At 53.8% G+C, this 25,757-nt stretch overlaps 1 protein-coding gene across 1 annotated transcript in view; it reads right to left on the bottom strand.

Moving 5' to 3' along the window:
- Window positions 1–25,757, bottom strand: part of ZNF407 (zinc finger protein 407) — a 302,977-nt gene that overhangs the window by 71,026 nt on the left and 206,194 nt on the right. The window contains exon 8 of the mRNA XM_037035872.1: window positions 8,450–8,628. Within this exon, the coding sequence (XP_036891767.1) occupies window positions 8,450–8,628 (179 nt within the window). The remainder of the gene's footprint in view (window positions 1–8,449; window positions 8,629–25,757) is intronic.

Below are 25,757 nucleotides of genomic sequence, written 5' to 3'. Positions count from 1 at the left end.
CATGGAGCTTCCTGTACTGTTTCTGCAACTCTTCTGTAACCTTGGAATTTTTTCAAAAAAGTAAAACACAGACAACTTGCTCAATGGCAATTTTGCTCACTAAAAATAGAGATCAATGAGGTTACAATAATGTTTTTTTTTTTTACCTCTTCTGAACTGAACTTCGAAGCTAATTACTCAGTACAACCAAATTTTCCTCTATTTTAAAAAACTTGTAATGCTGTTCTTGACAAAACAGCATCAAGGCAGTGCCCACAGGAGCCGCAGTGTCGGCCGCAGCCTCACCCACAGCCGCCCCAGGTCCCTCCCGTGAAACTGCGTTCCACTGGGTCAAGCTGTGCGGCGAGGGTGTGCAGATCTTTCAGTACATACAGTGTACTGAACTGCACGGCTGATAAGAGGTCCATATAGAAATAAAAGCCACATCAATTACCTGATACAATCACACTGCCCCCACTGGAACTTTCCAGGACCCATTCTTCCCTGAAAAGTTTGATGAATGCCTTTGTCAGGTGGGACCAGAGTGCCACTCTGGCAGGCGTGCGGTGCACGCCTGGGTGACCTTGGGGCGGCAGGGCGAGCGTCTAGCAGGAAGTCTCCTCGTGGCTGCAGGTCATGCAGGCCACCCCCAGGCCAGGCCTCCCAAGAGGAGAGAGGGCGGGGCTCTGGACAGAAGAGAAACCGCCCTCTGGAATGTGCCTCCCCCACAATCAGACACCACAGCCTGCTCCTGCGAGCCCTCAGGGCCCGACACCCCAAAGACAACGGACGGACTAGATCTACACGCATTCCAGATACCATCAGCCAATCCTATGAGGCGTCACTAACAACGGCTGGATTTTACTGGGTGCTCTGACTTCAAATGTTGTGAATGTCAGTATGACTTCACGGAATATTAAAGCCTACAGTAGGAAGGACATTATTTCAGAATTACATTCTTCTTTAAGAGTTGGCTTTGAAAATCTCCAGCAGGTAGCGGACACAGACCAGAAGTTCTCCACGAGATTCAGGGGCTCGGTCCCCACCGTGAGGAGCTGCAGAAGGACCTCCTGAGCCCGCATTCTGTACACCTGTGCAGCTGGCTGTAGGGCACATGCGCAGCCACGACCACACCCGAGTCCCCAGTACAGGGACGTTCCTCCCACTCGCCTGCTACTAAAACAGAGGCACGCGGCTTTTCTCAGAAGGACAATCTCGACGCGGGCACCCTGACAGCTCCTCCCCGTGCGTTCCCTCACTGGAAGCCCGTGCTCCGAAGCCAGGCTACACGCAGCTGCCCGCCACGCAGCTGAGGACGCAGACTCAGGACGGCCGAGTGACTCGGTCCTGGTCACACAGCTCAATGGCCACAAAGTTGGGACCCTGCGAACCCCATTCCCTTCACTGACTCGTCCATCTGTCCACCTGTCTGCCTGCCTGTCTGCCCGTCTGCCAGGCCCCGAGCTGGCAGCAGAAGCACAGCTGTGAAAATGTTTATCCTGGTGCTTTCGAGACCACATCCCGCGGCCCTGCGGCTTCCTGGTGCCCGTTTCCAACGGCGTGAAGTGTCAAAGCTGTTAAGGCTTCTGTGACAAGCCTTTCAGGAGCCCAGGTGCTGGGTGCGCTCAGTCGGGAGTTTGCGATCCCGTGAGCCTTCGCAGGATCGTGTAGCTGGACATCTCTTGAAGACAATCAGGCGTGGCCTGCCGTGGGCCTCAGTGCAGCTACGTGCCCTCCTGCCCTCCTCAGGCAGCTCACCTCTTCCAGACCCGAGTTCTCAAAGTAGAGGCGACACTGGGGATGGCGACCCCTGGCCCCCCCCGACCCCTCCCCGAGCCAGAGACCCTCGTTGTGAAGCCGTGATGGCCTAGCAGCAGACACGATTCTTCCCCTTCCTCTCTCACTCTTTGTCATTCAAAAGCCAATGGGGAGTGTGGAATCCAGTGTGGAATCCTCAAGACCCCACCTGACCCCTGCAACAGGAAGCCACAGGCACCAGGAGGGCGGCCCTGCTGCAGGGGCAGTGGCTGGATGAGGGACAGAGGGGCAGACAGCGCCTTTAGCCCTGCTCAGTGACGTCCAGCAGACGAAGGGCGCTTCCAGACACAACTAAGCAAAGGTAGAACGTGCTATTCGCAAGCAGGTTCCATTTAACACTACTCAAGGATGTGTGATTAGGCGGTAAAACATCTATTCCAGCACATTCTTTGGCAGAAGACAGAGGCGATGAGGGCAGAGGGCCTGCCAGACCAGCCAGTGAACAGTGCTGAGCTGAGAGAAACCACCCACGACAGGGACACAGGGCAGATGGCAACTGCAGCGTGGACACTCCTCGCCTGCTGACCACACAGGACGCAGGGGCGGAGAGAGCTGTGACCCCAGGAGCTCCAGTGGGGTGAGCATGAGACAGACGCCGAGAGAGAAGCCCGCCGCCCAGCGACCCGCTGGCCAGCACCCGTCGGCCTGGCTGTGGCCACACCTGACACCGAGCACAGGCTGTTCCAGATGCCGGAAGCCTCCGACAGGAGTTTCAAAGGAACAAAGACCTTCAGCAGCAGTCAGGAAAGTGGAAAATTAGCCCACAGGTGGTGCCTGAGGTTAAAGAACCCAACTGTGCGTTGTTAATTACCGTGGAAGTCTTTGTAAGTGGGGCAACGTCAGGAGGCTGGAAAACAAGGGATCCAGTCTGAAGTCTGAGAAGAAGTGGGAGAGGCCGGGAGCCGCAGTGCGCGAGCCTGACATCTATATTAGGAAATGAGTCTGAGATGATACTCACGGAGGAGCTTAATGATACATCCGAAGTACAAGTTAATAGGAGTGAGTCAGCATGGATTCACCAAGGCAATCTGTCACGAGAAATTTCATGCCTTTTTAGGTTGAAGTAATAATTGGTTTATTATAAGAGGGAACCAATGAGAAACTGTCAGGATTTTCTGGGATTTTTGGACCTTCTCACAAAACGAATTGTTATTCAGAATGTCACAACCTGTGTCAGCGCATCCAAGTAACAAAGGGGTGAAAGTCTCAGGGTTAAAAATAGGGACAGAGGGCCGAGGAGTCAAGGAGAGACCACCCCCTCTGTGGCCTACACACCAGCACACTGAGGTTTTTAATTAAGGATGGAGAACGTGTTTTACACCAGGGCATCTGAACACACCGCTAAACCAGCGGGGGCAGGCCGAAGCAGGAGGCCAAGGAGGCGTCCCCTGCACTGCGCAGGTGAGCGGGCGGGCGGGCAGGTGGAGAGAGAAATCCACCCACGTGAGCATGAAGTGAGACACTGGACAGAATGAAGGCGTCAGTTAGGTACAGTTTCAATCACACTACATTAGTCGCCATTAGAAAGAAAAAGGTTTGGAGTTTGGAGGAGTCAGACCTCCCCATTTTTATTCTTGTAAATGGGTAACAGGAAAATGCTGTGGGAGATGGTTAAATGCCGTTAAATGACATGTTATAAACAATTAAAAAGCCGACCACCCTAGAGAACGTGAAAGCCCCGGTCTGTGAAGAGAGCGTGCCGGCTTCATCTGCCATCGCACTGTTCAGGTCACCGTCTAATGTGTATTGTAAAATGACTCAGTCTTACTGGGTAAAAACTGATGAAAATGTTCATTTAAATGATTAGAAAAACTATGACAGCAGAAAAATGAAACAAACTTGGGAAAATACCACGCCATCATCTAATGCCCAAGTTCCCCTGAAGAGAAACAAGACTGGATCATCACTTCAGAAAAGGCGCAGCCTTCCCTGCCCCGGAAGCCCCAGCTGCTCCGAGGAAGCCCTGAGACCCCTCAGTCACCTCCTGGTCCTGCCCAGGGTCCCACTCTCGGAGAGCCGCCGCACCTCCGTGGGCCCCGCAGGGACGCAGCACCCAAGCAGGGAGCTGACTTCCACAGGCACGAGTCTCTGAGCTGCAGAGGCACGGCTTAGGGTCTGTCGCCAGGAATCCTGGGGAAGAACTCCCTCTGCGGAGCCACGCAGAGCCTCAGCACCTCCCACCAGTCTCCCTTAGACTTTCTCCGTCTCCGCCCATCCGCCTTCAGCGCATGTGTGGGGCATCTGGGACGGAACCACGCGGGGCTGAAGGTCACTGGTACTGCAGACAAAACACGCATGTAGTTCTTCCCCGAGTGAGCACTGAGCTTACTCCTGGTTAATGGAGATGGCGGAGGTGCGTCAAGAAAACTGCAAAGATCAATTAAAGACCACTTTCAATGAGAAACGGATTTCACAAAATTAGAAAAAGTCAGTGTACAGTGACAAAGCCTTCTGGCCATTTTTAATTTAAGGCCTGTTTGTGTGGGTTCACGAGATGGTCACACATCACCCTATCAGAGCTACACTGGACCTCAATGAGCCTCTTTAGAAATCGGGGGTGGGGGGGTGTAATAGAAGCCGTTTTTTAAAAAAGTATATGCAGAAAAGCATACAACTCATGGAGGAGCTTGTCCTGGGCCAGGAACGGGAAGCGTCAGGACGGCCCGCTTCACACAGGGATGGCTGCCGGGATGGCCCGCCAGGGTGCTTTCCCTTCAGCCACAGTGCGGCCTGGGGACACGCCCTCTGTGCGGGTGCAGTGCTCAGGGCTGTGGTCTCACCGCTGCAGGAGGACCTGCTCCAGCAGACATGTTGGGCCTTTACACGTCCCACTCGGTGGGCACGGAAGTGGTTTCAGGTTTTGACTGCAACGAGTCTATTGAGAACCACATCAGGTGCAGGCCAACTACAGTAAAAGACCGCTTTGTGAAAGTCAAGCTGCCACAGCAGCTAGAGGCAAAGGGCAGCCACAGAGAAGCTGATGGAGCTGCACCAACAGACACAGGACGGGGACACAGGGGACAAACGTGGGAACAGGATGCTCCCTAATTCCAGGGCAGCACACCGCCTCACCACAGAGGCGTGCATGCACAGCGCCCTGACGGTGTGAGCACCTGTATGGTCTGTCTTCAGAACATGAACAGCCCAAGTCATGTCACTGAAAAGGCAGAGCGACAAGTTGGAGATTGCAGTGGACAGCGTCAGCATGGCCCTCGTGGTGGGGAGAGGGAGGCGTGTCCAGAGTCAGCAAGAACACAAGACATGCACACGGCACAGCTCGCGTAGGTGGCCCGAGAGGCGGGGGCACAGGCCAGGCATCCAACAACACGGTGGCTCACACGGCTCTCAGTCTCAAGGAACTGAAACAATTCAGACTATGTTGTGTAAGCACAGAGCACATGTGCTGAAGATTAGTTTATATCACCAATTCAGTAAGTAACAAAAGGATTACTAGAAAATCCCCAAATGCCAGAAGATTGGTTACTCCATTTCTAAAGCATCCACTTTTACTTAAAATGTTGAATAGCTACTTGAATCTTGTTTTCTAGGCTATGAAGCCACACCCAAATTAAAGCTCACACACAGCCTTTAGAGCTCTGGAGTGCGGGATGGAAAACGACACCAAGCCACACTGCAGCTTCCCGAACACCACCGAGCAGTCTGACTGCGGGCGCCCCCCGCGGGCGCACATGCGGGTCTGCGAGCCGGTCCACGCAGTCTCCCCTTGCAGGCAGCTGATGCTCCACCTTGCGGCGCCCCCACCCCTGGCTCCCAAAGGGGCCGCAGGCAGGGACCCACAGGGTGGAGGCAGAGCTGCCAAGTCACCCACAAGGGAATGAGGCTGAGGTGGAGACCAGCCCTGCCCCATGGCCGGGCCTGCAGAAAGGCGGAGTGCCACAGTGCGGGGGACTTCCCGATGGCTGCCACATTCTGACGGTCCTGGGAAGGAGCCCGCACTCAGAGGTCAGCATGCATGCCAACCTCAGCCAGTGGTGCACCGGGACAGACCAGCCCCAGCATCTGCAGGCCCAGCGCTGGGGTCTCTGTGCACACCCCACACCCGAACACCTGCAGGCCCTGCCCAGTGGCCCGCCAGGGATGAACACCATGGAAAATCACTTTCCGTGGAACTGGTTTCCAACCAGCACGAAAATAACTTCTTTTAACCTGCACATATCCAAGTATCATCTCCTGGGAGGTCAAGTGCAGCCCAGGGCACTTGGTTGATAATGCTGGGGTCCCTGTGTAGGGTGTGGGCAGGCACTGGAAATGTCGAGGTCCTTCGTGAGGAACAGGATTAGCAAGTACGCTGCACGCCCAAAAGCAACACAAAGCAGGTCGAATGTGAAGGGTAACAGAAGCATGAAGTCACAGTTTAAAAACAAAGTAAAGTGTCCGAAATGACACGGTTACACTCTTGTCTCTCTCTGTGATTAAGGTTTTCATGCCAAGGGTCTTTTAGGTGCCGGGTATGCCTGGTGCAGCTGGGCCAGGTACGAGGGCCTTCGTGCATTAGGGCAGTTTCACACACAGCCTTTTGTTCAAAGAACCGCACATGTGCGTCCCTGAGCTTGGGTGAGCGAATTCTCAACGCACTCCTCATGCAGACACCGGAGGGGGCAGTTGCCAGGGTCCCTCTGGACTGGATCCCGAGTGAACCTCACCCGAGGTTCAAGGCCACGATGGGACCCATCCGTCCTGCCATCAGGATGCATGCTGTGACCCCTGACCCTGATGCCAGGCGGCAGAGATGAAGAGTAGCGCAGCGGGGCTCCCAGGCTTTCACCACAGATGCCCGCCTCCCGCACATTGGACAGGTCCAGGTGGTGCACCGCCCCCGGCCAGTCTCTGTCCACCTGAAGAATTTACCTTTCCAACGCTTCTCTTAACCCAACTAAGTCTACAAAGAAGAGGAATCACTGAAGAGCACTCCTGCCACGCAGAGGGGGGCGCACACAGCTGACGACACCCCACGTGCCCCGAGAAGACTGCGTTTGAAAATGCTGAGGACTGCAACCAAGACTCACGGAGAAAAACCTTCCTAACAGAACTGTGAAAATGCCAACCCCAGACTAGGGCTACACATGCATGAGCCTCCCGCACGTTTAAGAAAAGGGGGTCCAGAGGGTCACTTTTCCCCACACGCTTTTACACAAATGAAACCTCGCACCCGCCTGAGGCTCCCTGGGCCTCACAGGGACACAGCCGCAGAGCAGGGCGGCCTCCCTTCCACGTGGGCGTCGCGGGAACACACTCTGGGCTCTGCAGTCAGCCCCCCGCCCTCCTTCCGCACGGCCCTCCCTGGAGGGGTGGTGTGACTCTGTCTCAGGGGAATAACCCACGTCCCTCATTCCACTGGAGCCACAATGGGAGAGGAAGACAAGGCGATACTGTGAGGGTGGCGCCTGGAAGGCACCCGTGGCGGATGGCTGCCCTCTGCAGATGGGGTTTTGCTGGGCCAGGTCTGGAAGCGGAAGACCCCCTGCAGGGCAGGAGTCTTGGGATCTGGATGTCCCGCACTCATGTGAAAGTAGACCCCACGGGGCCCAGGGGCCGGAGGGCATTTCCACTTCCCACCACCGGCACAGCTCAAAGCCTCTTCAGGAACCACCTCTCCAAAGCACCCACTTCGGTTTCTCACAGTCACCCCGGGTACAGCAGGATTCAAATGCTCTACCACCACTTTAAAAGCCGATCACGGACAAGTCTGGGAACGAAGAGCTGCGTTGTGTATGGGGTTTCCCGTGACCTTTGCACTCCACCGTCACACCTGCAGCACCATGGCACAACCACGACCCCAGCACTCCCAGTGGCTGGCACAGAGGTGCTGCGCCGAGACCCACACAGCGCCAGCTTTTCTGATCCTCACAGCAACCCTTCGCATGGACACTGCCCCACGGGTGTCCCTGAGAAGCCTGAGGTGTTGTGTGGTCAGCCTGGCTGTGGTCGCAGGGCCTCGGGCATAGCAGCACACACAAAACATGACCCTCGCTGGTCCCAAAGCCCCTGATGAGGGCGCCCTGTGCCGGCAGGCACTGTGCAAGCTCAGCTTCCCGCAGGACAGGACCCCCGATATGGGTGCCCCACTGGGACCCATCGCTTCTCGGTCCTGCGCAGGGAGACTTCGGAGAGCAAGACACGTTGGCCACTGAGACCGGGGCCTCCACCATCGCCAGTGTGTCCCTGAAACCGGGGGGCCAGGGTCCCCCTAACTTCTGGGGAACGAAAGGAATTACACCCCCATCCATGTGGTTCTACTCTCTCCTGGTCACATGCTCTTCCTTTCTAGGCATTCACTGGAAAACCGTGGCACAAAGGGTCGGGCATAACATTTTCAATCACACACATTTTGTGAAAAGTAGTTTAAAATTTCATCAATTAGCCAAAACATAAAGCGCAAACAATGATCGTTTGGGTCCAACTGTTTTGAATCTGTGCTATTGTTAACTTCGTTGTCGGGGACGGCGAGCCCATCCCATTTACTCTCAACAAAATGTCACTGAAAAGACTGTTTCCCAGCCGAGTGGGAGAAGCCTGGGAGAGGTACTTGTCACGGACTCAAAGACATTAAAATACATGACAGCAATGTACTGTAAGGAACCAAATGGAACACACTTCAAAACTGCATGCACTTGGAGCTTCTGTGCCTTACCTGCGTGCAGGTAAGCCAGGTCAGGGTTCTCGATGTCGGGGTGCTGCTCCTTCAGGTGGTTCCGGAACTCCACGGGGACGTTGGTGCCGTAGTCGCACTTGGGGCAGTTGTACATCTTGACGCCCTCGTGCTTGCCGGTGTGCAGGATGTGCTTGCGGATGTTCTCGGCGCAGTTCGACCTGCCGAGAGAGAGGAGGGGAGGGCCGAGGGCCGGTCAGGAGCCGTGGGCCCCGGGCAGCGGCGCTGGTGGACACGCAGGCTTGGCTGCATGCCACGGCACCATGACAACCTGCAGGACGCATGGCCCTCGGGAGGCCGGGCCTGGGCCTGGGGCTCCCCCCTGATGGGCCTTCCACCTCCGCGGTTTGGTTCCAAGTAGAACCAGCAGTACAAGGTCCCCGGCCCTACAGGTCAGTGCCCGAGTACTCTGGCACCACTGGGCAATGAAGGGCGCCCTCTGCCCGAGCACACACCCGTCACACTGAGGATTGGCCTAGGGACGGCCCTGTCGCCCCAAGAACCAGCAACACCCAGGGAACGAACTTCTGTCAGGGGGTTTGGCTTTTAACTTCTGTCAGGGGGGCTGCCTCCAAGTCAGACTCTAAAGCAGTTTAAAGACAGAACGGTCGCAGCCCCCCGGCCCCCCCAGCACACGCCTGGGAGACAGGTGAAGTGGCAGCGAGCTTTGTGTACTGCTGTGGGCTTTTCCAAGTGATGGGCTGGACGTCCCGCCTGTCTGCCAGCCGCCCGGGGAGTGGGTGGGGCTCCTCTCCCTCAGTGGCGGCAGGTCCGGCCCACAGCCTGAGGTGACCAGCAAAGGGGCAGAGGTCTGCCCTCGAGGTTCATGGCTCTGTCTGCACCTGGGACTGCGTGCCAGGACCTGGTGGACACATGCACAGCTGCTTTCCCCACCATCTCTGCTGCAGGGAGAAGAGGAAGGAAGAGAGTTCTGTACAGATTTGAACAGGTGGGGTGGCAGCCTTGCCAGAAAGAAACAGAACCATCAGGCTGCCTCTGGTGCCTACAGGGCAGAGTCGGCACTGAGAAAGCCAAAGAAAACTGACCCCCACGTCCTCCGTATTTCCCGAAGGTCCTGCTGCAGAGTGAGAGCCTGCAGGGCAAATCTGAAGAGAAGCCTCAGGGGTTATGACCACGCCCCACCTCCAGGCCCGCAGGTCAGGCAACGCTCTGCAGAGGCACTTCGTGGGCGCGCTGGCTCCTCTCTGCTCCAGCAGGCGGCACTGGCCTGTGCGCCCAGGCTCCATGGCGTGTGTGCCCTCAGAGAGGGGGCACCCTGGGGACACGGCTGCACCCGATGTTGTGTAGTAGCAATGTTGCCACTCACACGCAAGGGCAGCGGAGAAGAGCAGAGACCCAGAGACCCAGGAAATAGGCTGTTGATTCACTGATAGCAAGGTGAGTACACAGAAGTCTCATCTCAGCACAGCGCGCCAGGCACAGAGTTCCACAGAACATTCTAGCAAGTGGCGGGGTGGTGGAGTCTCCCATACGCACGCACACCCTTGGAAGAACAGCTGTGCACCATGTTGGCAGAAGTAACAGGAAACTGTCTGGAGGCAGAGGCAACACTTGGCTGCTTCTGTGACAGTGACCTGAGGGGGACCGTGGTCCACCTTCCCCACCTCGCTGGGAGCCCTCGACCAAAGCCACTGACCCTGCAGACCCTGCCTCTGTGGTCCCACCACGGGGCGGGAGAGCAGACCAGTCCTTCAGGCCTGTCATTCTCGGGCGTCTCCGCCACTGTCTCCTTGTGGGAAAGCCAGGAGCGGAAAGCCACCTAAGACAGCGGCGGACCCAGTGGGGACAGTAAAATTGCTCACACGCACCCACCCCATGGGTGGTACAGACCTCACGGGGGACAGCGTGAGCTGTGAGTCCGAATCGCCAGTGAAAGAAGAAGGGGCGAGGACTTCGAAAACATACAGCTTTCTTTCTGAGGAGGGTGTCCCCTCAGAAAGAAACACAGCGTCACTGCTCACCACTGAGCCAGCATGTGACATCTAACCACCGGGGAGCTAGGGCTGAAGTAAGTAAAAGGGCAAGGAGGACTGAGAAAGTGAGGGTCCTTCTCATGTAAAAACAGATGCAAACAAGAAAAGTGGAGTGGAACTTGGAATTCCAAAAGGCATTAAGGACCACTTGGTACATACATGCTTACAAATATACATGCATGCATTTTTCTCACGATATAGGTGCATTGCATGCATGTTTAAGTCCGGCACATATGTCTACATGTATTTATAACGATTTTACACACATGCCAGCATTAACATGCATGCAAACAAGGAGGAACATGGGTGGCACGTGTCCGAAGCGGGAGGTGCACAGTCCACGTGTTTCGTGCACAACAGAGCAAGCGCATGCTCTCAGAACCCAGGCCCCCCCCCCTCCCCGATGTGGAGAAGCAGAAACCCGACTAAAACACTGGGACGAGAGGGGGCGAAAAACCAAACTATCCAAGTTCAAGCTGGAGAAGCAGCAGGTGCAGAATACCAGAACACGGACAAAGCAGGGGCCTCAGGCCCTGCACTGGGAAATCCCTGCACCGGGCTACACACAGTTAAAACATGTAGTGATGTCACAGGATTCAGTGAATAATAAATAGACTGGTCTCCTTCCGCTAACAAACTCTGAACGACAGTCAGCCCGAAAAGAACTCTTCCCAAAGATGGAACCTCTGAGTGGTGACTGGAACGGTCCAGCGGAAGTGGGCTCACGGAGAACACAGCGGGAGGGCGCAGGGGACCAAGAGAGGGGGTCAAGCCAGGTCAGGTCCACAGCAGAGCCCCTGGCAGCGGCGGCAGCCAGGCCCACTGGGCATGCAATTGGGAGGAGCGGTGACTGACCGCGTCTCCGGTGGGAGCGGACTCAACCCCATGTATGTCAACTGGGGGACTTGGTCTTCCCAAGACCGCAGCACTGCCCAGACCGATGCACACAGGCTGTGCAATCCCTACCCAGGCCGCCCTGGACCCGTCTGGCAGATGCAGTGCGCGGGACCCGCCAAAGTCCAATCTAAGACCAAGTCGGAGGCATCACTCTGATTTCAAAGCGCATTATGAAGCAACAGGCATCAGGAGAGTGCGGGGCAAGGAGCAGGGGTGAGCCAGGCACCCCTCGCCAGGACGGGGCTCTGCTCCCCAGGAGGCAGATGTGCCAGGGGCCAGGTGGGGACCGCGACCTGCGTGCTCAGTGTCGGGGCGCAAGGCACTCCGAGTCAGGAGGGGATCTCAAGTTGAATTCGGAATATAACTTGCTGAAAATCTTGAGGCAGCTTTCTCCCCGCCCCCCCATCTACCTCTCATCTCTCTCTACCTACCTATCCAGGACAGGCAGGAAATTGACGAGAGGACTTGAGACGGGAGCTGACTAGTTTTAGGGTTTCTCTAAAATGTAAAAAGGGGTATTTTATTCTGTTCAAGGGCATGTACTTTAAAATAATAAATATAAAACCACAATTACTTCTAGACTCCACAAAAATACTTGTCAGGACTGTACACATACTGCCTACTAGTAGAAAGAATATAAATTAAATAGATGTTATTTAACCTAAGGAGAAGGGAGCTTAAAAAAACCCCTACTATCATTTTCCTCTTCTGAAGTACCTTCTGTTGGTGACTTGACAAAAGGGCCACTGATGCTGAGCGAACACATGTCCACGTGTTTCAAACATCCACGCCCAGCAACAGATGCAGTCCATCTCCTCCCCCAGCCCCCACGAGCCGGGGAGGTACCCTTCGTAACTTCTTACCAATCTTTGGGACAAGTAAAATCGACCTTTTCAAGCGAAACGTGAGCTACATATTTTTTTCTCCCCGCTCTGTGCATAAATCTGTTAGCATAATACGTCAGCACCTGGCTTTTACCGCCTGGCCACACAGCCTGGGGGTCCTTCTGCGCCAGCACACAGGGCGTCCCGACACCTCCGCCCCCTCTCCCACCGCCTTCTCCTCCTGTTCAGTGGCCAGGCCACCCTTCACAGCCAGGGCACAGCCGGCTCTGCTCCACTGATCCCTCTGCATGGGCTCTCAGGGTGCTTCCAGTCGTCTGCGAGTGCGAGCAAGGTTGTGATGAACAAGTGCACGGCATCTCCCATTTCTCAGGACGCCAAGTGGAAGTGCTGTGCGTTTTGGTGGGCATGTGCCTTTGTAACTTTGGTGAATTCTGCCAAACCGCCCTCCAGAGGGGCTGCAGCCATTCACGCTTCCCCTGGCAGCGCCTGGGAGAGCCTGTCCTTGCGTGTCCCGGCCAAGGCGGCGTGTGCCCCAACTCCCCAAGCCTCGCCAACGTGCTGGGCGGAGAATGGCAGGTCCCTGGAGTTTCCATTTTCAGTTTTTGCAAGTTTGGGTTTGCATTGCTCTGTAACGAATGAGCATCGTTTCAAATGCGGAAGTGCCCCGTGTATCTCCTGTGTTCTCTCTGCTCACCTGTTCATCGTCCTCATCGTCCTCTGTTCAGAGTCCTCCACGACCCGTGTAAGGGTCGTCAGTCACTCTCTTACACGGTGAGAAGATGGATTCTGTCTAGGACAAAGTTATAACTTTCCCCCCGCAGTTTCATATTTTTCTTTTGACTTTGCTTATAGAATCTTCTGGAAAGCAGTACTTCATTTTGTTCAACTTCTGCTCTGGCTTCCGCACTGCAGGCTGTCGGATGACTGCCCCGGAGCTGGGTCTGGCACTCGCGCGGCTGCACTGTGTCTCGGCGAACACTGACCCGTTTCAGGGTCGTCCTCGATCCAGACTGCCAGCCCCATCGCCCGGCGACGGTTGCTAACAGCCTGTCTTGCCCCCTCTGGCTTGAAATGGCACCTCATCAACATGCTATTTATTTGAAGCTGATTCTGGACTCTCTGTGGCAGGCGCCCCTCAGAAGCACTGCGGTCCATTTCCAGAGCCCCGCCCTAAAGTTAATGTCCACCAGCAGAGAGAGCACCAAGGTCCACGCACATGAGGGACACGAGGTCACTTTAGCCCCCTGAACGGTGCTGGGCCACTGCCTGCTCCGTGAGGAAGCTAAGGGAGACTCCAAGGCCCTCCACCGCGCAGAAGTAAATGTCATCTGGATTTTAAGATTAACAAGTGTAGGGAACCGGTCTGTCTTGGCCTGGCAAACGTGACTCAGCTCTGTATGGAAACCCCACAGAAGCCAAGGTGGTGGCAGGAGCCAGACCTTCAAACCAAGTTTTCCCGTGGGAATCAGGCCTAGAAAATGCAATATAGACTGTTATGGCTTGCTCTTGCTAAAACTCTATCACCCTGGTCTAAAGCAACAAATGTGTATTGTCTATCTTCAAGGTAATTTCCAAAGCCTGTGAGTTCTCCCAAGGACAGACCTAATTGGCTCATCACCATTCCCCTCTGCATGTTATTTTTATTTCCTTGATTGTACCTAAAATGGAGACAATAATATTCTATGTGATAGATAATAAATCTTTCTATGATATAGGACCCCAGGAAAACAATAAAAGCCTGTCCAGGCAAGGGTCAGGGCGCTCCCCTCTTGAGGGAGTGGCCGGGACACCCAGAGGCTCTCTCCGCTTGAGAGAGCAGCCGTGCCCATTCCCTTTTTCTCCACAGGATTGTTGTCGCCTGTGCATTCATTCTCGCCGTCAGCCAGAACAGGTGGACTCTGCTGGCCAAGGTCCGCCACAAACGAGGAGACTAAATTATAAAAGGGCTAGAAGAAAATACAAAAAAAAAAAATCTAAAACCTTGGTTGGAAGGAGGTCTCCTAAATAATATTCAGAGCCTAAATGCTGCAGAAAGACATGGCCAAATACACTTCACGAAAGTTAAAACTTCTTTGTAGCATAATACATCACACACAGAGTTAGAAACAAGGAAAAGAAACGGACAAAATATATGCAATGTGCAAAAAGAAATGATCGATAGAGAAACCACAAAATGTGTACTTACAGGTAGAACATATAAAATCTAAAAAACTGAATAAAGGATATATGCAAGAAATTTGTAACTGGAGATCTACAAATGGTACTGCAGGCGTTAAAAGGGGATTGGCAACCCCACTAGCCAAGGAAACACCAACGGGGGCCCAAGGTGACGGAGGGGGGACCCAGGGGGACTGACGACACTGACCCGCAGTGACGGGGCCCTTCAGCAAAGGCTCCGTACGACACTGATGACGGCCTTCACAATGAAAACACGCACGTGCTCTTCGATGCAGGAGTTCGGTGTCCAGAAACTACCCACGAGGAGAACAGTTACGGCATTATTTAGGTCGGGCAGCCGCCAGGGAACTTGTAGAGCTTGAGGCCTGCTCGTGGAGAAGCGGCTGCCCACTGCGCGGTGGCCCACACTGTGGGACTCGGGGCTGCTGGGAGGGCAGAGTGCAGGCCGGCTTTGGGGAGGGGAACCGGTCTCCCTCCTGGCTCTGAGGACAGCCGGGAGGGGAGCATGAGGTGACAGGGCTGGGAGCTGGGTCGTGGGACTACCTACCATGGCCCCGTGCACAGGACTGGCAGGGGGTGGCGCTGACCAGGCCCCCAGCCTGGGGCCCAGAGCCTTTCCTCGTCTGCTCTCCAGCACTGTGACACCCCAGGGGCCACTGCACAGGACACCGGCAGGACACAGGCCAAGGGGACGGAGCGTGGTGCCGTGGGCACTGCTGAGGGCAGCCTGATGTGCAGACCCCCGTTGCTCACGCTCACTTGTTGACCAAAAGCCATGACCCGGAATAAGGCTGGCCTCACGCACTGCCATGAGAAAGCCTCCCAGACACGCTGTTAAGCTGGCATTCAGGGCGACACGGAGAGGGAGGTACGCATCTGGGTCCTTCGGGTGCTAACCACGTGCAGGCGCCCATGCAGACGTGTGCCTACTGACGTCTTAGGATGGGGCCTCGCAAGCCGCTCAAGGGCATTATCTTTACGGAAAGGTTTCCAAGTCACACAAAATGTCTATGCTGTTTAGTATATTTTGGATCACTCAGATTATTCAAGAGAATATCTTTAAGTTTTAATCGTGTGAAGAAAATATGATCAAAACGTGCATTTTGAAAACAACCAGACTCTCCCTGTTAACTTGCTAAACCTGGCAAAGGGAAAGACTGGGCCCCCGGAAAGGCGTGCGGATGAGGGGCCTCTACGAACAAGGAGGAGAACCTGCGGCCTGTCCGCCCAAGCACCCACCGAACCTCATTGGCAGCAGCGGTGAGGCCGGGCTGACAGGTGTACAGCCAGGGTCTGGGGTGGGGCCATGGCAGTGCATGCTCCGAGCTCTGGCCTGAGTGAGCCACCTGCAAAGAAACGCTACTTTGCACATCAAGTTTTATACACCTGTGACGTGTGTGTATAGATGCAGATAGACCCCAACGTACCGTAGCTTCTGTCTGAAAGCTTTGCAAATTTAAGGTGCTAGAAGGAAAAGTGTTAGTGACCCAAAAACACATTTCACAACACTTCTAGGACCCGGGCCAGGACCTGACTTCACGTGGGACAGTCTGATAAAACCAAGGAGAACACAGGCCAGACTTCGAACACCAGTGACCGATACCCTGCACACTCGCAGGGAAGCGCTCAGGCCTGGCCCCAGCAGGCTGCATGCTCAGGCTCTCCCTGCCCACCGGGGGCAGGAAGGGGCTGCCACACCACCTCTGAGTGGAGGATTGGCCTGCGGACGTGCAACTTGGACGCAGCCTTACTTCCTGGCCCCTGGGTCAAGCATTCTGGCTGCAGGGCCAGAGGAGGCAGGGACGTCCCTGCCGTTCAAAGCCTTTTGGGAGGACCATTCCCTGGCTCTAATGCTATTCCTTCCAAAGCTCTCTGAGTGTACATTTACTTGGTAGTAGGCTTTAAATGCACGCTTTATTAAATTTGTCAAATTAAGTCCTATCCAGAAGCATTTACACCTTCTGTAATTCTAAACTTACATGACTGCTTTTGAAGAAAAAGTTAATAGACAAGAGTCACTAATTACGAGCAACCATGGAACGTATTTAATAATCGACGTTTGTTTTTACGAAACTGCTCCACAGTCCGTTTAAAACTGGTAACTGCTCACTCCAGTCCCTGCTCACAATGCTCCCTTTGTCCCTGGTGCGTCTCTCCAACGTCTCACTTTAAAGGAATATACAGCATTCCCGCAAGACGTCTTCCCATTCCTATTCTCTCCCACGCCTGCGAGCCCTTGTTCCTGGTGATAAGGCAATCTCCTGCGGGGTCGGAGCGCTGTGCCTGCGCTCCACGAGCGACAAGGACTCGACGTGAGTAACTGCTGTGCACAGGTTGTAATTATGTCAGCTGGAGTGTTGAACAAGGGGACTGATTAATGGGCGCCCCGGCCCCAGTGCCGTCCCCAGCAAACCCCTGCGCAGGCCGGCAGTGCGGCGGCTAAAGCCGAAAGACAAAACATGCCGGGGCGCTGTGATAGATGAATCGCTCCCACAGTCTTCAGGCAGATGTTCCGGGACAGCATAATATACAATTACTCTGCCTTATCACTTTCCCAGGGACAATAAAGCTTCCTCCTTCTATAGCTCATGCGAGTGAAGGCGAAATTCGTTTTACTTTTACAACACCGACTCACTTATCACGGTGCCTCGGCCGTGCTTCCGCGGTAAAGGAAACAGACGTTCCACCTCCTCTCCGCGCGGGCCCTCGAGAACAGCACCGGAGCCCGGCTGCAGGCTCTCGCCCATCAGAGCGCACGGTGTGTGGAAGACTGGGGAGAAAGGGCACCGGAAAGATGCTACCTGTGGGGGCACGTGCCGCTGAAAACAGGTCCCCGTGAGCCAAGAAGGGACGTGTGGACCACAGCATCACTAACGCCCAACCCCCTTCAAAGGCCGCCCGGAAACCACTCCTGAACAGGGACGCGGTGGTAACACTCCACAGATGCCGACACGTCCACGCACCTCCCAGGCAGGGGCGTGCTGTGTGAGTCCGAGGGCGCCCACTCCCGGGGTCGCTGGGCTCCTCCTCACACTCCTGCTCAGGGTCTCTGGGCCCCGTTCCTTCAGGAAGCCAAGCCAGCCTGGGAACAGAGGGGGCCTCGGCAGTGCAGCGACGCCCCGCAGAAGACGCTCACACCACCCTACAGAACGGGCGGCCACTCCCACCACGCTTACAGAAGAGATGCCAAAGGTCTGTGACGAGAGGGACAGAGCCACCTCACTGAGCAGAGGGAAGTGCACTTGTCATTTTAAGAACGAAGAGACACTACGTTAACACTGAAAACTGAGACACAGCATGGCCACCTTGTGGTGACCGTAACGCACGACGAAACGAAGCGGGGAAAACGCCACCGAAGCTCAGGAGGCCCACACAGAACGCGGGCGGCACGCCAACCGCACACACACACACGCCCCACGCCCCTGTGCAGCCTGCACTGCTCCCTGCACGGCTCCCTTCCAGCACCTGAACACAGACCCCGCCCCATCTCCCCGGAGGAGGGACACGTCTGTGGTCTCCTGCTGCCTCTGTGCACAGGCCACCGTGCCCCCAGGGCCGTCCGGACTTGTGCTCCCGGTAGGGCCCCCCAGGGAGTCCCAGGCCTCGAGAGATGTGGCGGTCGGGAGGTGGCAGGGGTCACTGTGCAGCGGTCTGACTCCAGCTGCAGCACCAAGGCCAGAGGAGAGGTAATGGAGCCCGTGACTGGTGGAGAGTTATGCCGTATTTATAGGTCCTCCGAGGAGGTCGGCCCGAGGAAAGGCAGGTGGAGCAAAGCGGGGGCTGTCAATGTCGGTGGGAGCCGTGTGTCATCCCGATGAAACCGGCTGATGATGTCACTGCAGGGGCCTGTCAGATTTACTGGTCTTAGAAAAACCCCGAGACATTAGCAAAAACTGTTTGGAATAAGTCATCGAAAAGATGTCACATGTTAAAAGACCACGTTTGCAATGAGTATGTGCTCAGTGACCACACGGAGCTGCCGGCTAGCGCCACGCCAGGGTCTGAATTACGGGTGACAGTTAGAGTAACGGAGCGTTTTGCGGGAATAATCTATGGAAAGCCAATAAAGTCCCAGTGTTGGGGGTGTGTGGCAGGAAGGGCAGAGCAACACCATGACACAATCTCTATGTCCTTGGGCTAAAACTCTGAACAGGACAAAGGGGAAGCCTGGCGCTGGGTGAGACCTGCCAGCGCAGGCACGCCGGTGCAACTGTGGTCCAAAAGGACTCGGCGGTTCTGGGGCCCCGGCTCCAGGCTCCCTGCTGCACAGAGACCCTGTGGGGAGAACGGCGAGGTGCCGTTTGTTCTGGGCACATCTGCCAGGGCACGGTAGGTTCCTTGCAACCCCCCTGGGTGCCCCTCACAACACCGTCTTCTAGGCCAGGAGGCCCATTGCCAGCTCTCTCACCACCCCAGGCGGGCGTTCCCATGAACTGGAAGAGCAGCTCGCAACAAACCACGGAAAACAAAAGCAATGTGTGTCTGTGGCCAAAAGGCTCTGCTGTTCCCACCATCGCCGAGGGTCTCCTCGGGACAAAGGCCCTCCAGCCCAGCCAACAGGCACTCTGGCCCTTCTTCCCCAGGCCACTACCCCAGCCCCTGTTCCCATCGGTTCACGGAAGGAGCTGGTGCCGTCTCGGGGCCAAGACAGGTGGACTGTCCTGCCATCAGGTCATGGAGGTGCTGAGCATACCCACCCAGCCCGCTGCCTGGGGGTCCGCTGCATTTCCGGGAGGCCGCCCCTCAGTCTCTCCCACTCCTGCTCTCCTCCCTGCACTTTGCCCACTTCCTACACCCTCCAAGGGAGCGAGGGATCACCTGGGCGCCTCCCAGATCCATAGGGTCTGGCACTGACCACTGCCGACACTCAATGGTGTCTGTACAGCCCATGGGCATTTCGCAAATCTGAAGGCCGCAAAGGGAGATGAGTCCCTGACCACATTCATGGTCACTGTCCTCCGCCAGCAGCCAGGGCCCTGACATCGGCCAAGTGGCAGCAGCGCAGCCAGGCCAAGGCTGCAGAAGGAAGGCAGGCGTCTGTCTGCCGCCCTGCCCCCCCCCGCCCCGTTTTGCTCACTGCCCCCCTGAGGAGCACCAGGGCCGGCCTCTCGGTGAGCCTGACAGCAGAGCCACGTCCCGGGTGACACTCTTCCTGTTCTGCCACTCAGTCCCTTTGCCAGGTCTTCAAGTGACCTGCCGCCCCTGCTGGGTCCCTCTGGGGCCCACTCTCAGCTACTGGCGAGCTTCACAAAGTAAAATGGGAGCCAAGATTCAAGTTTGCTGTGCTAACTTCTCCACTGGCCACCTGGGGCTCAGGGGTAGATGAGCCCCGGGCCACACAACGCCCCATGCCCCAGGATCTCGGGAGGGAGGTGGCTTACAACAGAAGGGACAGTGCACTACAGGAGTGCTGAGGGAGAAAGAGGCTTCCTTTTAACTAAAATGAACCCTGTCCCGTTTTTACAACAAAACAAAATTTCTCAGATTTAAGCTTTTTACAACAAATAATTCAACCCAAGAGATTGATTTGTTTAACACTAAATATTCACCACATTTTCTCTCAAAGGGAAAAACCTGATTGTTTAGTGACATTTCACAAGTGTGTTAAAAGTTGTCATTTACGATGAAGAGAGAAAACACGCTGAGAAAAGAAAGGACAGAGCAAAGGTAATCGACACAGTTCCCAAATGTGCCCCAGGAGAAGCCCACGCGGTGTCACAACTGATGAAGATGACCCTCAGTCACGGACTGGGGCTGTTCGGCAAGACTCAAGCCAAATGAATCGTGAGCCAGGAATTAAAATTTAGTGGGTAGAAGAAAAGGGGAATGTGAGGTCAAAATTCCCTGTAGGGACAATTATCAGGCCACGTTATTATGTTATCGAACAACAAATTTCAGCTGAGCACAGCTACAGCTCGCTGTTGCTCTGTAGGAAGAAACAACACGAAATTTCCCCAAGAGGAAAAAAACCAGGTGCCCCTCTGGCTGCACGAAGTTCTCGGAAACACGGTGTTTCTCAGAAACAGCAGGAAGCCGACGCGGAGTGTGTCGCAGGCACTCTCCTAACAGGGAGAATGAAGACATGTCATCACAGGAGGTGGAACCGTCCCTAACAGACGCTCTCCGGGCAAAGCAGGCACACGCGAATCTGCTGCCCCACGCCAGGTGCGCCGCGTCCCATAAAAGGAGCTGCAGGGGAGATGGTGTGCCCACCCAGCGGTGACCCTCACGCCTCATGCCCAGCGACTGCGTCCCTCTTCCAAGTGGTCCAGGCTTCACCGTCCTTCTTTCCTCCACAATCTCTACAGGCCTGGGGGCCGGCGGGGGGGGGGGGGGGGGAGGCAGCGTTTCAGAAGATGCTGAAACAAGTGATCTGAAAATAAAACGAAGTAACTAGTATCTTGCATTCTCAACGGACCAATGACAACTGGACACATGCTTTTATTTATTTCAAAGCCATTTTATTCCACGTTGTCGTCTCACAGCCGCGTCTCCATTGGTGCGATCCGCTCACACGCTGGAGGGCCAGCCTGACTCCACACGGCCACAGCCGGCCCCCCGGCGGGCTCAGAGTTTCCCTAACAAGCCACGGTGCAGGAGCCTCCGGTGCCGGCAGATATACATAGTTACATAGGAGAGTGTTTTGTTGTGTGATAATAGCTCTGGTGTCTGAGGAATAACTTATTATGCAAGAGACTATTGCCCAAAAAATGTTTTCTATTTTCTCCATCTCTAAGGCTTTTCTCTCAAACACAATATATACAGATATAGCTAACTACCACCCAAGGGACTGTCCGTAGCAATTCCTTGTAGGAAGACCATCCCCAAAGATAGGCTGGGGCCTTGTGTAATGACTGGATCTGGGACTCAGCACCAGCAGGCGGAATAAACATGTTTACCCAGATTCTACTTTAAGAGACAGCAGAGGGAGCGTGTGGTCACTCTGGGTCCAAATGGCTCTTCTAATTAATGTGCAGTCCCCACGCTTCCTTCGGTGACATCAACCAGCAAAACAACCTACGTGTACTGACAGACAACAGGCATGCTCTTAGACTTTTTTCCTTTTAAAAACATCTGAGCCGATTTGCAATCTGTAACGCCGAGGCATCCGTTTTCAAGTCACCAGACCCTCTTCACTGAAAGGAGTCGTGTCCGGAGGAAATCCACACCAGCGGCTCCAGGCCCGACACCGGTCCTGTGCGGGGTCAGCACAGTCGGCTGAGACGAAACCGTGCAGGGCCTGTGTGCTGGCTGGCACGGGGCCCCACGGACCAGCACGGGCACAGCACACCACGTGCGACATCACGTTAGACACAAACATCACAGGGAAGGCAAAGCCAAATCAAAACCACAGTCAAAAAGGAGAGAAAATGTGAAACTCACGGGTGAACATCGGAGATGCTTCTGCACAGAGAATGCAACTTCTGCTGCAGCAGAAACCCTGGGGAAAGGGCCCCTCTGTGAACCAGAGGTTCCGGGATTCACTTCAGAGGCACGCTATCTCTGGGTCCAGTGACCAAGCCTGTTTTCCCAGAGCAGCAGCGTGGGGACAGGTACCTGGCCGGCAGGTCGCAAGGCAGCCAGCAAGAGGGGGCCCCTCAGGAGGAGGCCCTGCCCAGACGCACCCAGTACACACCACCCGCCACAAGAAACCCCTCTTGTGGGAGGAGGCCTGGGGGTCCTCATCGTCCAGAGAAAGCCCGAGTGGGGCTGGGTTCTGGCCGAAAAAACCTGTCAGCCCTGGCACCCTGCTTTCATTCCACCGACCGGATTAGCAGTTAGAACGCAGTGGAATGTAAAGAGATGGCAGGACTGGGAAAATAAAACAGTACTGACTTTAAGTGATAAAATGAGTTTCCTTAAGTTCATCTTTTCTCCTCTGGTGAGAACACCAAAGTCCTATTCTCTCAGCAAATTCAATTTCACGCAAAGTGGCGTCACCAACCACCTGCGCCACGCTGTCCTGAGAGCCTTGACTACATTCCCGTCACAGCTGAAGTCTGTGCCCTTTACCGACACCTCCCGACACCCCGGCCCAGCCCCGGAAACCACATCTCAGCTCCTGTTTCTATGAGTTTAAACTCTTTTTTAAAACATTCCACATATAAGTGACATCATGCAGTATCAGTCTTCCTCATGATTTGATTTAAAGTCAGTTCTGATATAACGAGGCCCACGGTATCGCTTTACACACACAGCACCCCGAACAGCAGTACCAGACACTTTCGCCGGCTGCTTTCACAAGGTGCCACTTTGCTCCAAGAGAACTCAGAGTCACCCAAAGGGAAGAACTGGCCCCTCCGGCTCCCCAGTGGAAGGGAAGGCTGCATCCGAGGGCGCACACTCGCCCTTCTCTAGCCTGGCACCTGCGGGGCTCTGCTGCCCACACCCACGCCTGTGGTCCTCCGTGTTGTTCTTCAGGGCACAGGTGAGTTCGTCTTGCCCACTATCTCTTGGGGCACAGCCTGGGGACCGGCCTGACAGGGAACTGAAACTCTGCGGACAGGTCCTCCAGAAGCAGTAGAGGGGCCCCAGGGAGCCCACCTGCCCGACTCGGGGAGCCGATGGCACACAGGGGCCAGGGCTGGGCCTGGGCCCCACCAAGCCCTGCACTGAGCTCCTGTCTCCGTGGCACCCGGGAAGACCTGCCTGTGGGGGCCCAGCACGCAAGACACACACAATACTGTGCTGTGCATCGTGTAAAGATGTGCAGTGTCAGCTGACACCTGAAAAATTTTCAGAACTAAGACACTTTACAGAAACACATGTTTGAGAAGGTAATATAAACTGTTAAAGGGGAAATAAAGACTTATTACAAATACAGCTTTTTGGCTTTACATCTTAACGCTACCCCCGAAATGCTTCCAGCTCCATGCAAAGTAGAATTCAATTCAATAAAAGGCGTCACTTGACAGTAGAGCCCTAGGCTGCGCGCACACACACCCACCTCAGATGGCAGTGAGGGACAGTGCATTCTACCTGAGGCACTCCGAGTGTGAAAGCTTACTGAATTCAGTCATAAAAAATATGAAACAAAATATTTAGATGTTAGAATATACCACAAAAGGCAAACTTCTAGTTGGTACCACACCCGGGTTAAATGTTACGTGTACCAAAAAAGGGAAAGAATATTCTTCTTAAAATCAAAACCCAATGTGTCGGTGACTTCTACAGACACACTGGCCGAGGGCTAAGTACGCCATCAAGTTGGAAAAAACGAAAGGGCGTTTCCTACGAGTTTGGCAAGACTATGGAGTAAATGCTCACTACGAGGCAGGAATTACAGATTTTATTCTCAGCTCTATAACTTATTTCTATTTGGGCTTGTAATTCCAAGTAATTAAAAAGAGAACAAAAGGAGTGAGTAAGATGAAAAGGAGCACAGTGAAAGAAAGTTTCTAAAGAGCGTGTGTATGGCTGCAAGTGCTAAGGCAGCTGAGAGACCTGGCCGAAGGCCATCCTCAAGCCTTCCACGACCCGTCACAATGATGCAAAACACGCATGATCAAATGGTCAGAATCCATCTCAAAACGTGAGTTCTCTTTCACTTACAAAATGACAATTAAAGTGCAACATAGGATCACCCTCAGCATTTTCAGTGCTGCGGGAAGTATTTTCTGTTACTTTTCATGGCCTCTCGGGCAGCTTACTTTTGATGTGTGTGTGTTGGGTTTTCCCCACAAGTCCTAAATTGAAACATGGACACCAATGAGAAGACGACCCATGTAAAAGTTAAGTCCGATTAGGGCCACCCACGATTATGTGAAAGCCAGTGCCCTGGGTGGAATAGGGCACAGGCTGAGACTAGTAAATTCTACGGGGAAACAGATTTACATCATTAAAGAGGGTACTTGCTACAATGTAGTAAAGGGTTTTCTATTTCTTGTTAATACGTAAGAGATAATACATAACAAAGGGAAATAAAAACAAGAGAGAGCGTTAGGCTGTTTCCATTTTAATGTGGAAGCAAATCTAACAAATTTGCTGCATAAATAATACAGGACAGTGTGCTATGAATCTCAATTTATGCTTTGAGGTTATAATGAATAATAATTAATGGTGAAAAAATTTGGGAGCCATGATGAAATACACTGATTTGTAATGGATTAGACTTCTGGATATTTCAGACAGTAAAAGCTTAGGAAAGGGGTACATGTTTACATCTAAATAGAATGAAATGTCATTGCCTAAATTAATAATGCAAACTTGAAAAATAGCCCCAGGTTCAAAGGACCAATTATAAAATTCTTTTGTAAATAAATCTATATTCACATTTTTCATGAATAATTATTACTACTAGTGTTCAATTTATAAAATGAAAAATATATTTTCCAATGAAACTGAAATAATACTGCAATTTCTAATGACAGTCACCTGAAAATAAGTGTTAATAATGGCATAGATAGGAATACCCTACAGGAATGACTTTTATGCACATGTATTAAATAAATAAAAACCTAAATGGAAAAAAGTTAATTAAATATTTTAAGCAGTAAAGTATTACAGAAAGGTGCCAAAAACCACAAATGTAATCTTCTTAGAGAGCATGCGATCATCTTACAGGTGTTTTCACGCGACTCGGAGACACTGTCTGCTGAGAGGGGACGCTTCCTTTGTTCTTGTGAGCGCGGCACGCACTCTGCTGTGCTGAGCGACCGGAATGATTGTTGTGAACTTAATCGCTCATTTCTAATATTTGTTCATCAATAAAAAAACACGGGTATGTGTGGTAAATTCCATATTTCATTCATATTCCCTAACTTACGAAGCCTTCATAAATTTTGCCCGTGGTCTATACTCCTGGTCAAAGTTAACTTGTCTCTTGTTCACTAGTGAACACAGACCAACTGTATGGACACAGAGCGACGGAACTCACCCAAAGGGAAAATGTGCCAACTCTTCACTTTCGATAATAATCAAGTCATTTAAAAGTTTTAAATAAAGACAGAATCACCCTGTCATCAAAGACTTGATGCATTTCAACAGGGAATTTGGCAGAGACCACTAGACTTCCGTGTCCTGAGCACTCACTGGCGGGACGGGGGCGGCGGGGCCCGACGCCCCGGGGCCCAGCTAGCCCCAGCTAGCCCCAGCACTCTTCCCAGCACAGCGGCGCTGTCTTGGGGAGGTCACTGGAACGTGGACAAAGTGACACAACCTCGGCCTCCGCAGAGGAGCAACAACGCACTTGCACACCAAGGACACCGGACCAGGGCGCGAGCGTCTACTAAGACATCCTGGCCTGCAGGACCGGATTCAACCCGACCTTAGCAGCAACACTGCCAGTTAAAAGTCTCAGCTCATGCTTCTAGGAATTGCTTCCAAAAATCATGGATATGAACCAAATTTTGTTAGAAAGAAGCACATTCCAAGTAA

Source organism: Sturnira hondurensis, unplaced genomic scaffold (assembly GCF_014824575.4).
Source record: "Sturnira hondurensis isolate 20B ecotype Veracruz unplaced genomic scaffold, ASM1482457v3 Scaffold0001872, whole genome shotgun sequence".
Lineage (NCBI taxonomy): Eukaryota > Metazoa > Chordata > Mammalia > Chiroptera > Phyllostomidae > Sturnira > Sturnira hondurensis.
Note: the sequence above shows the minus strand (reverse complement) of the source record. Positions and strands in the feature narration are given on the sequence as shown.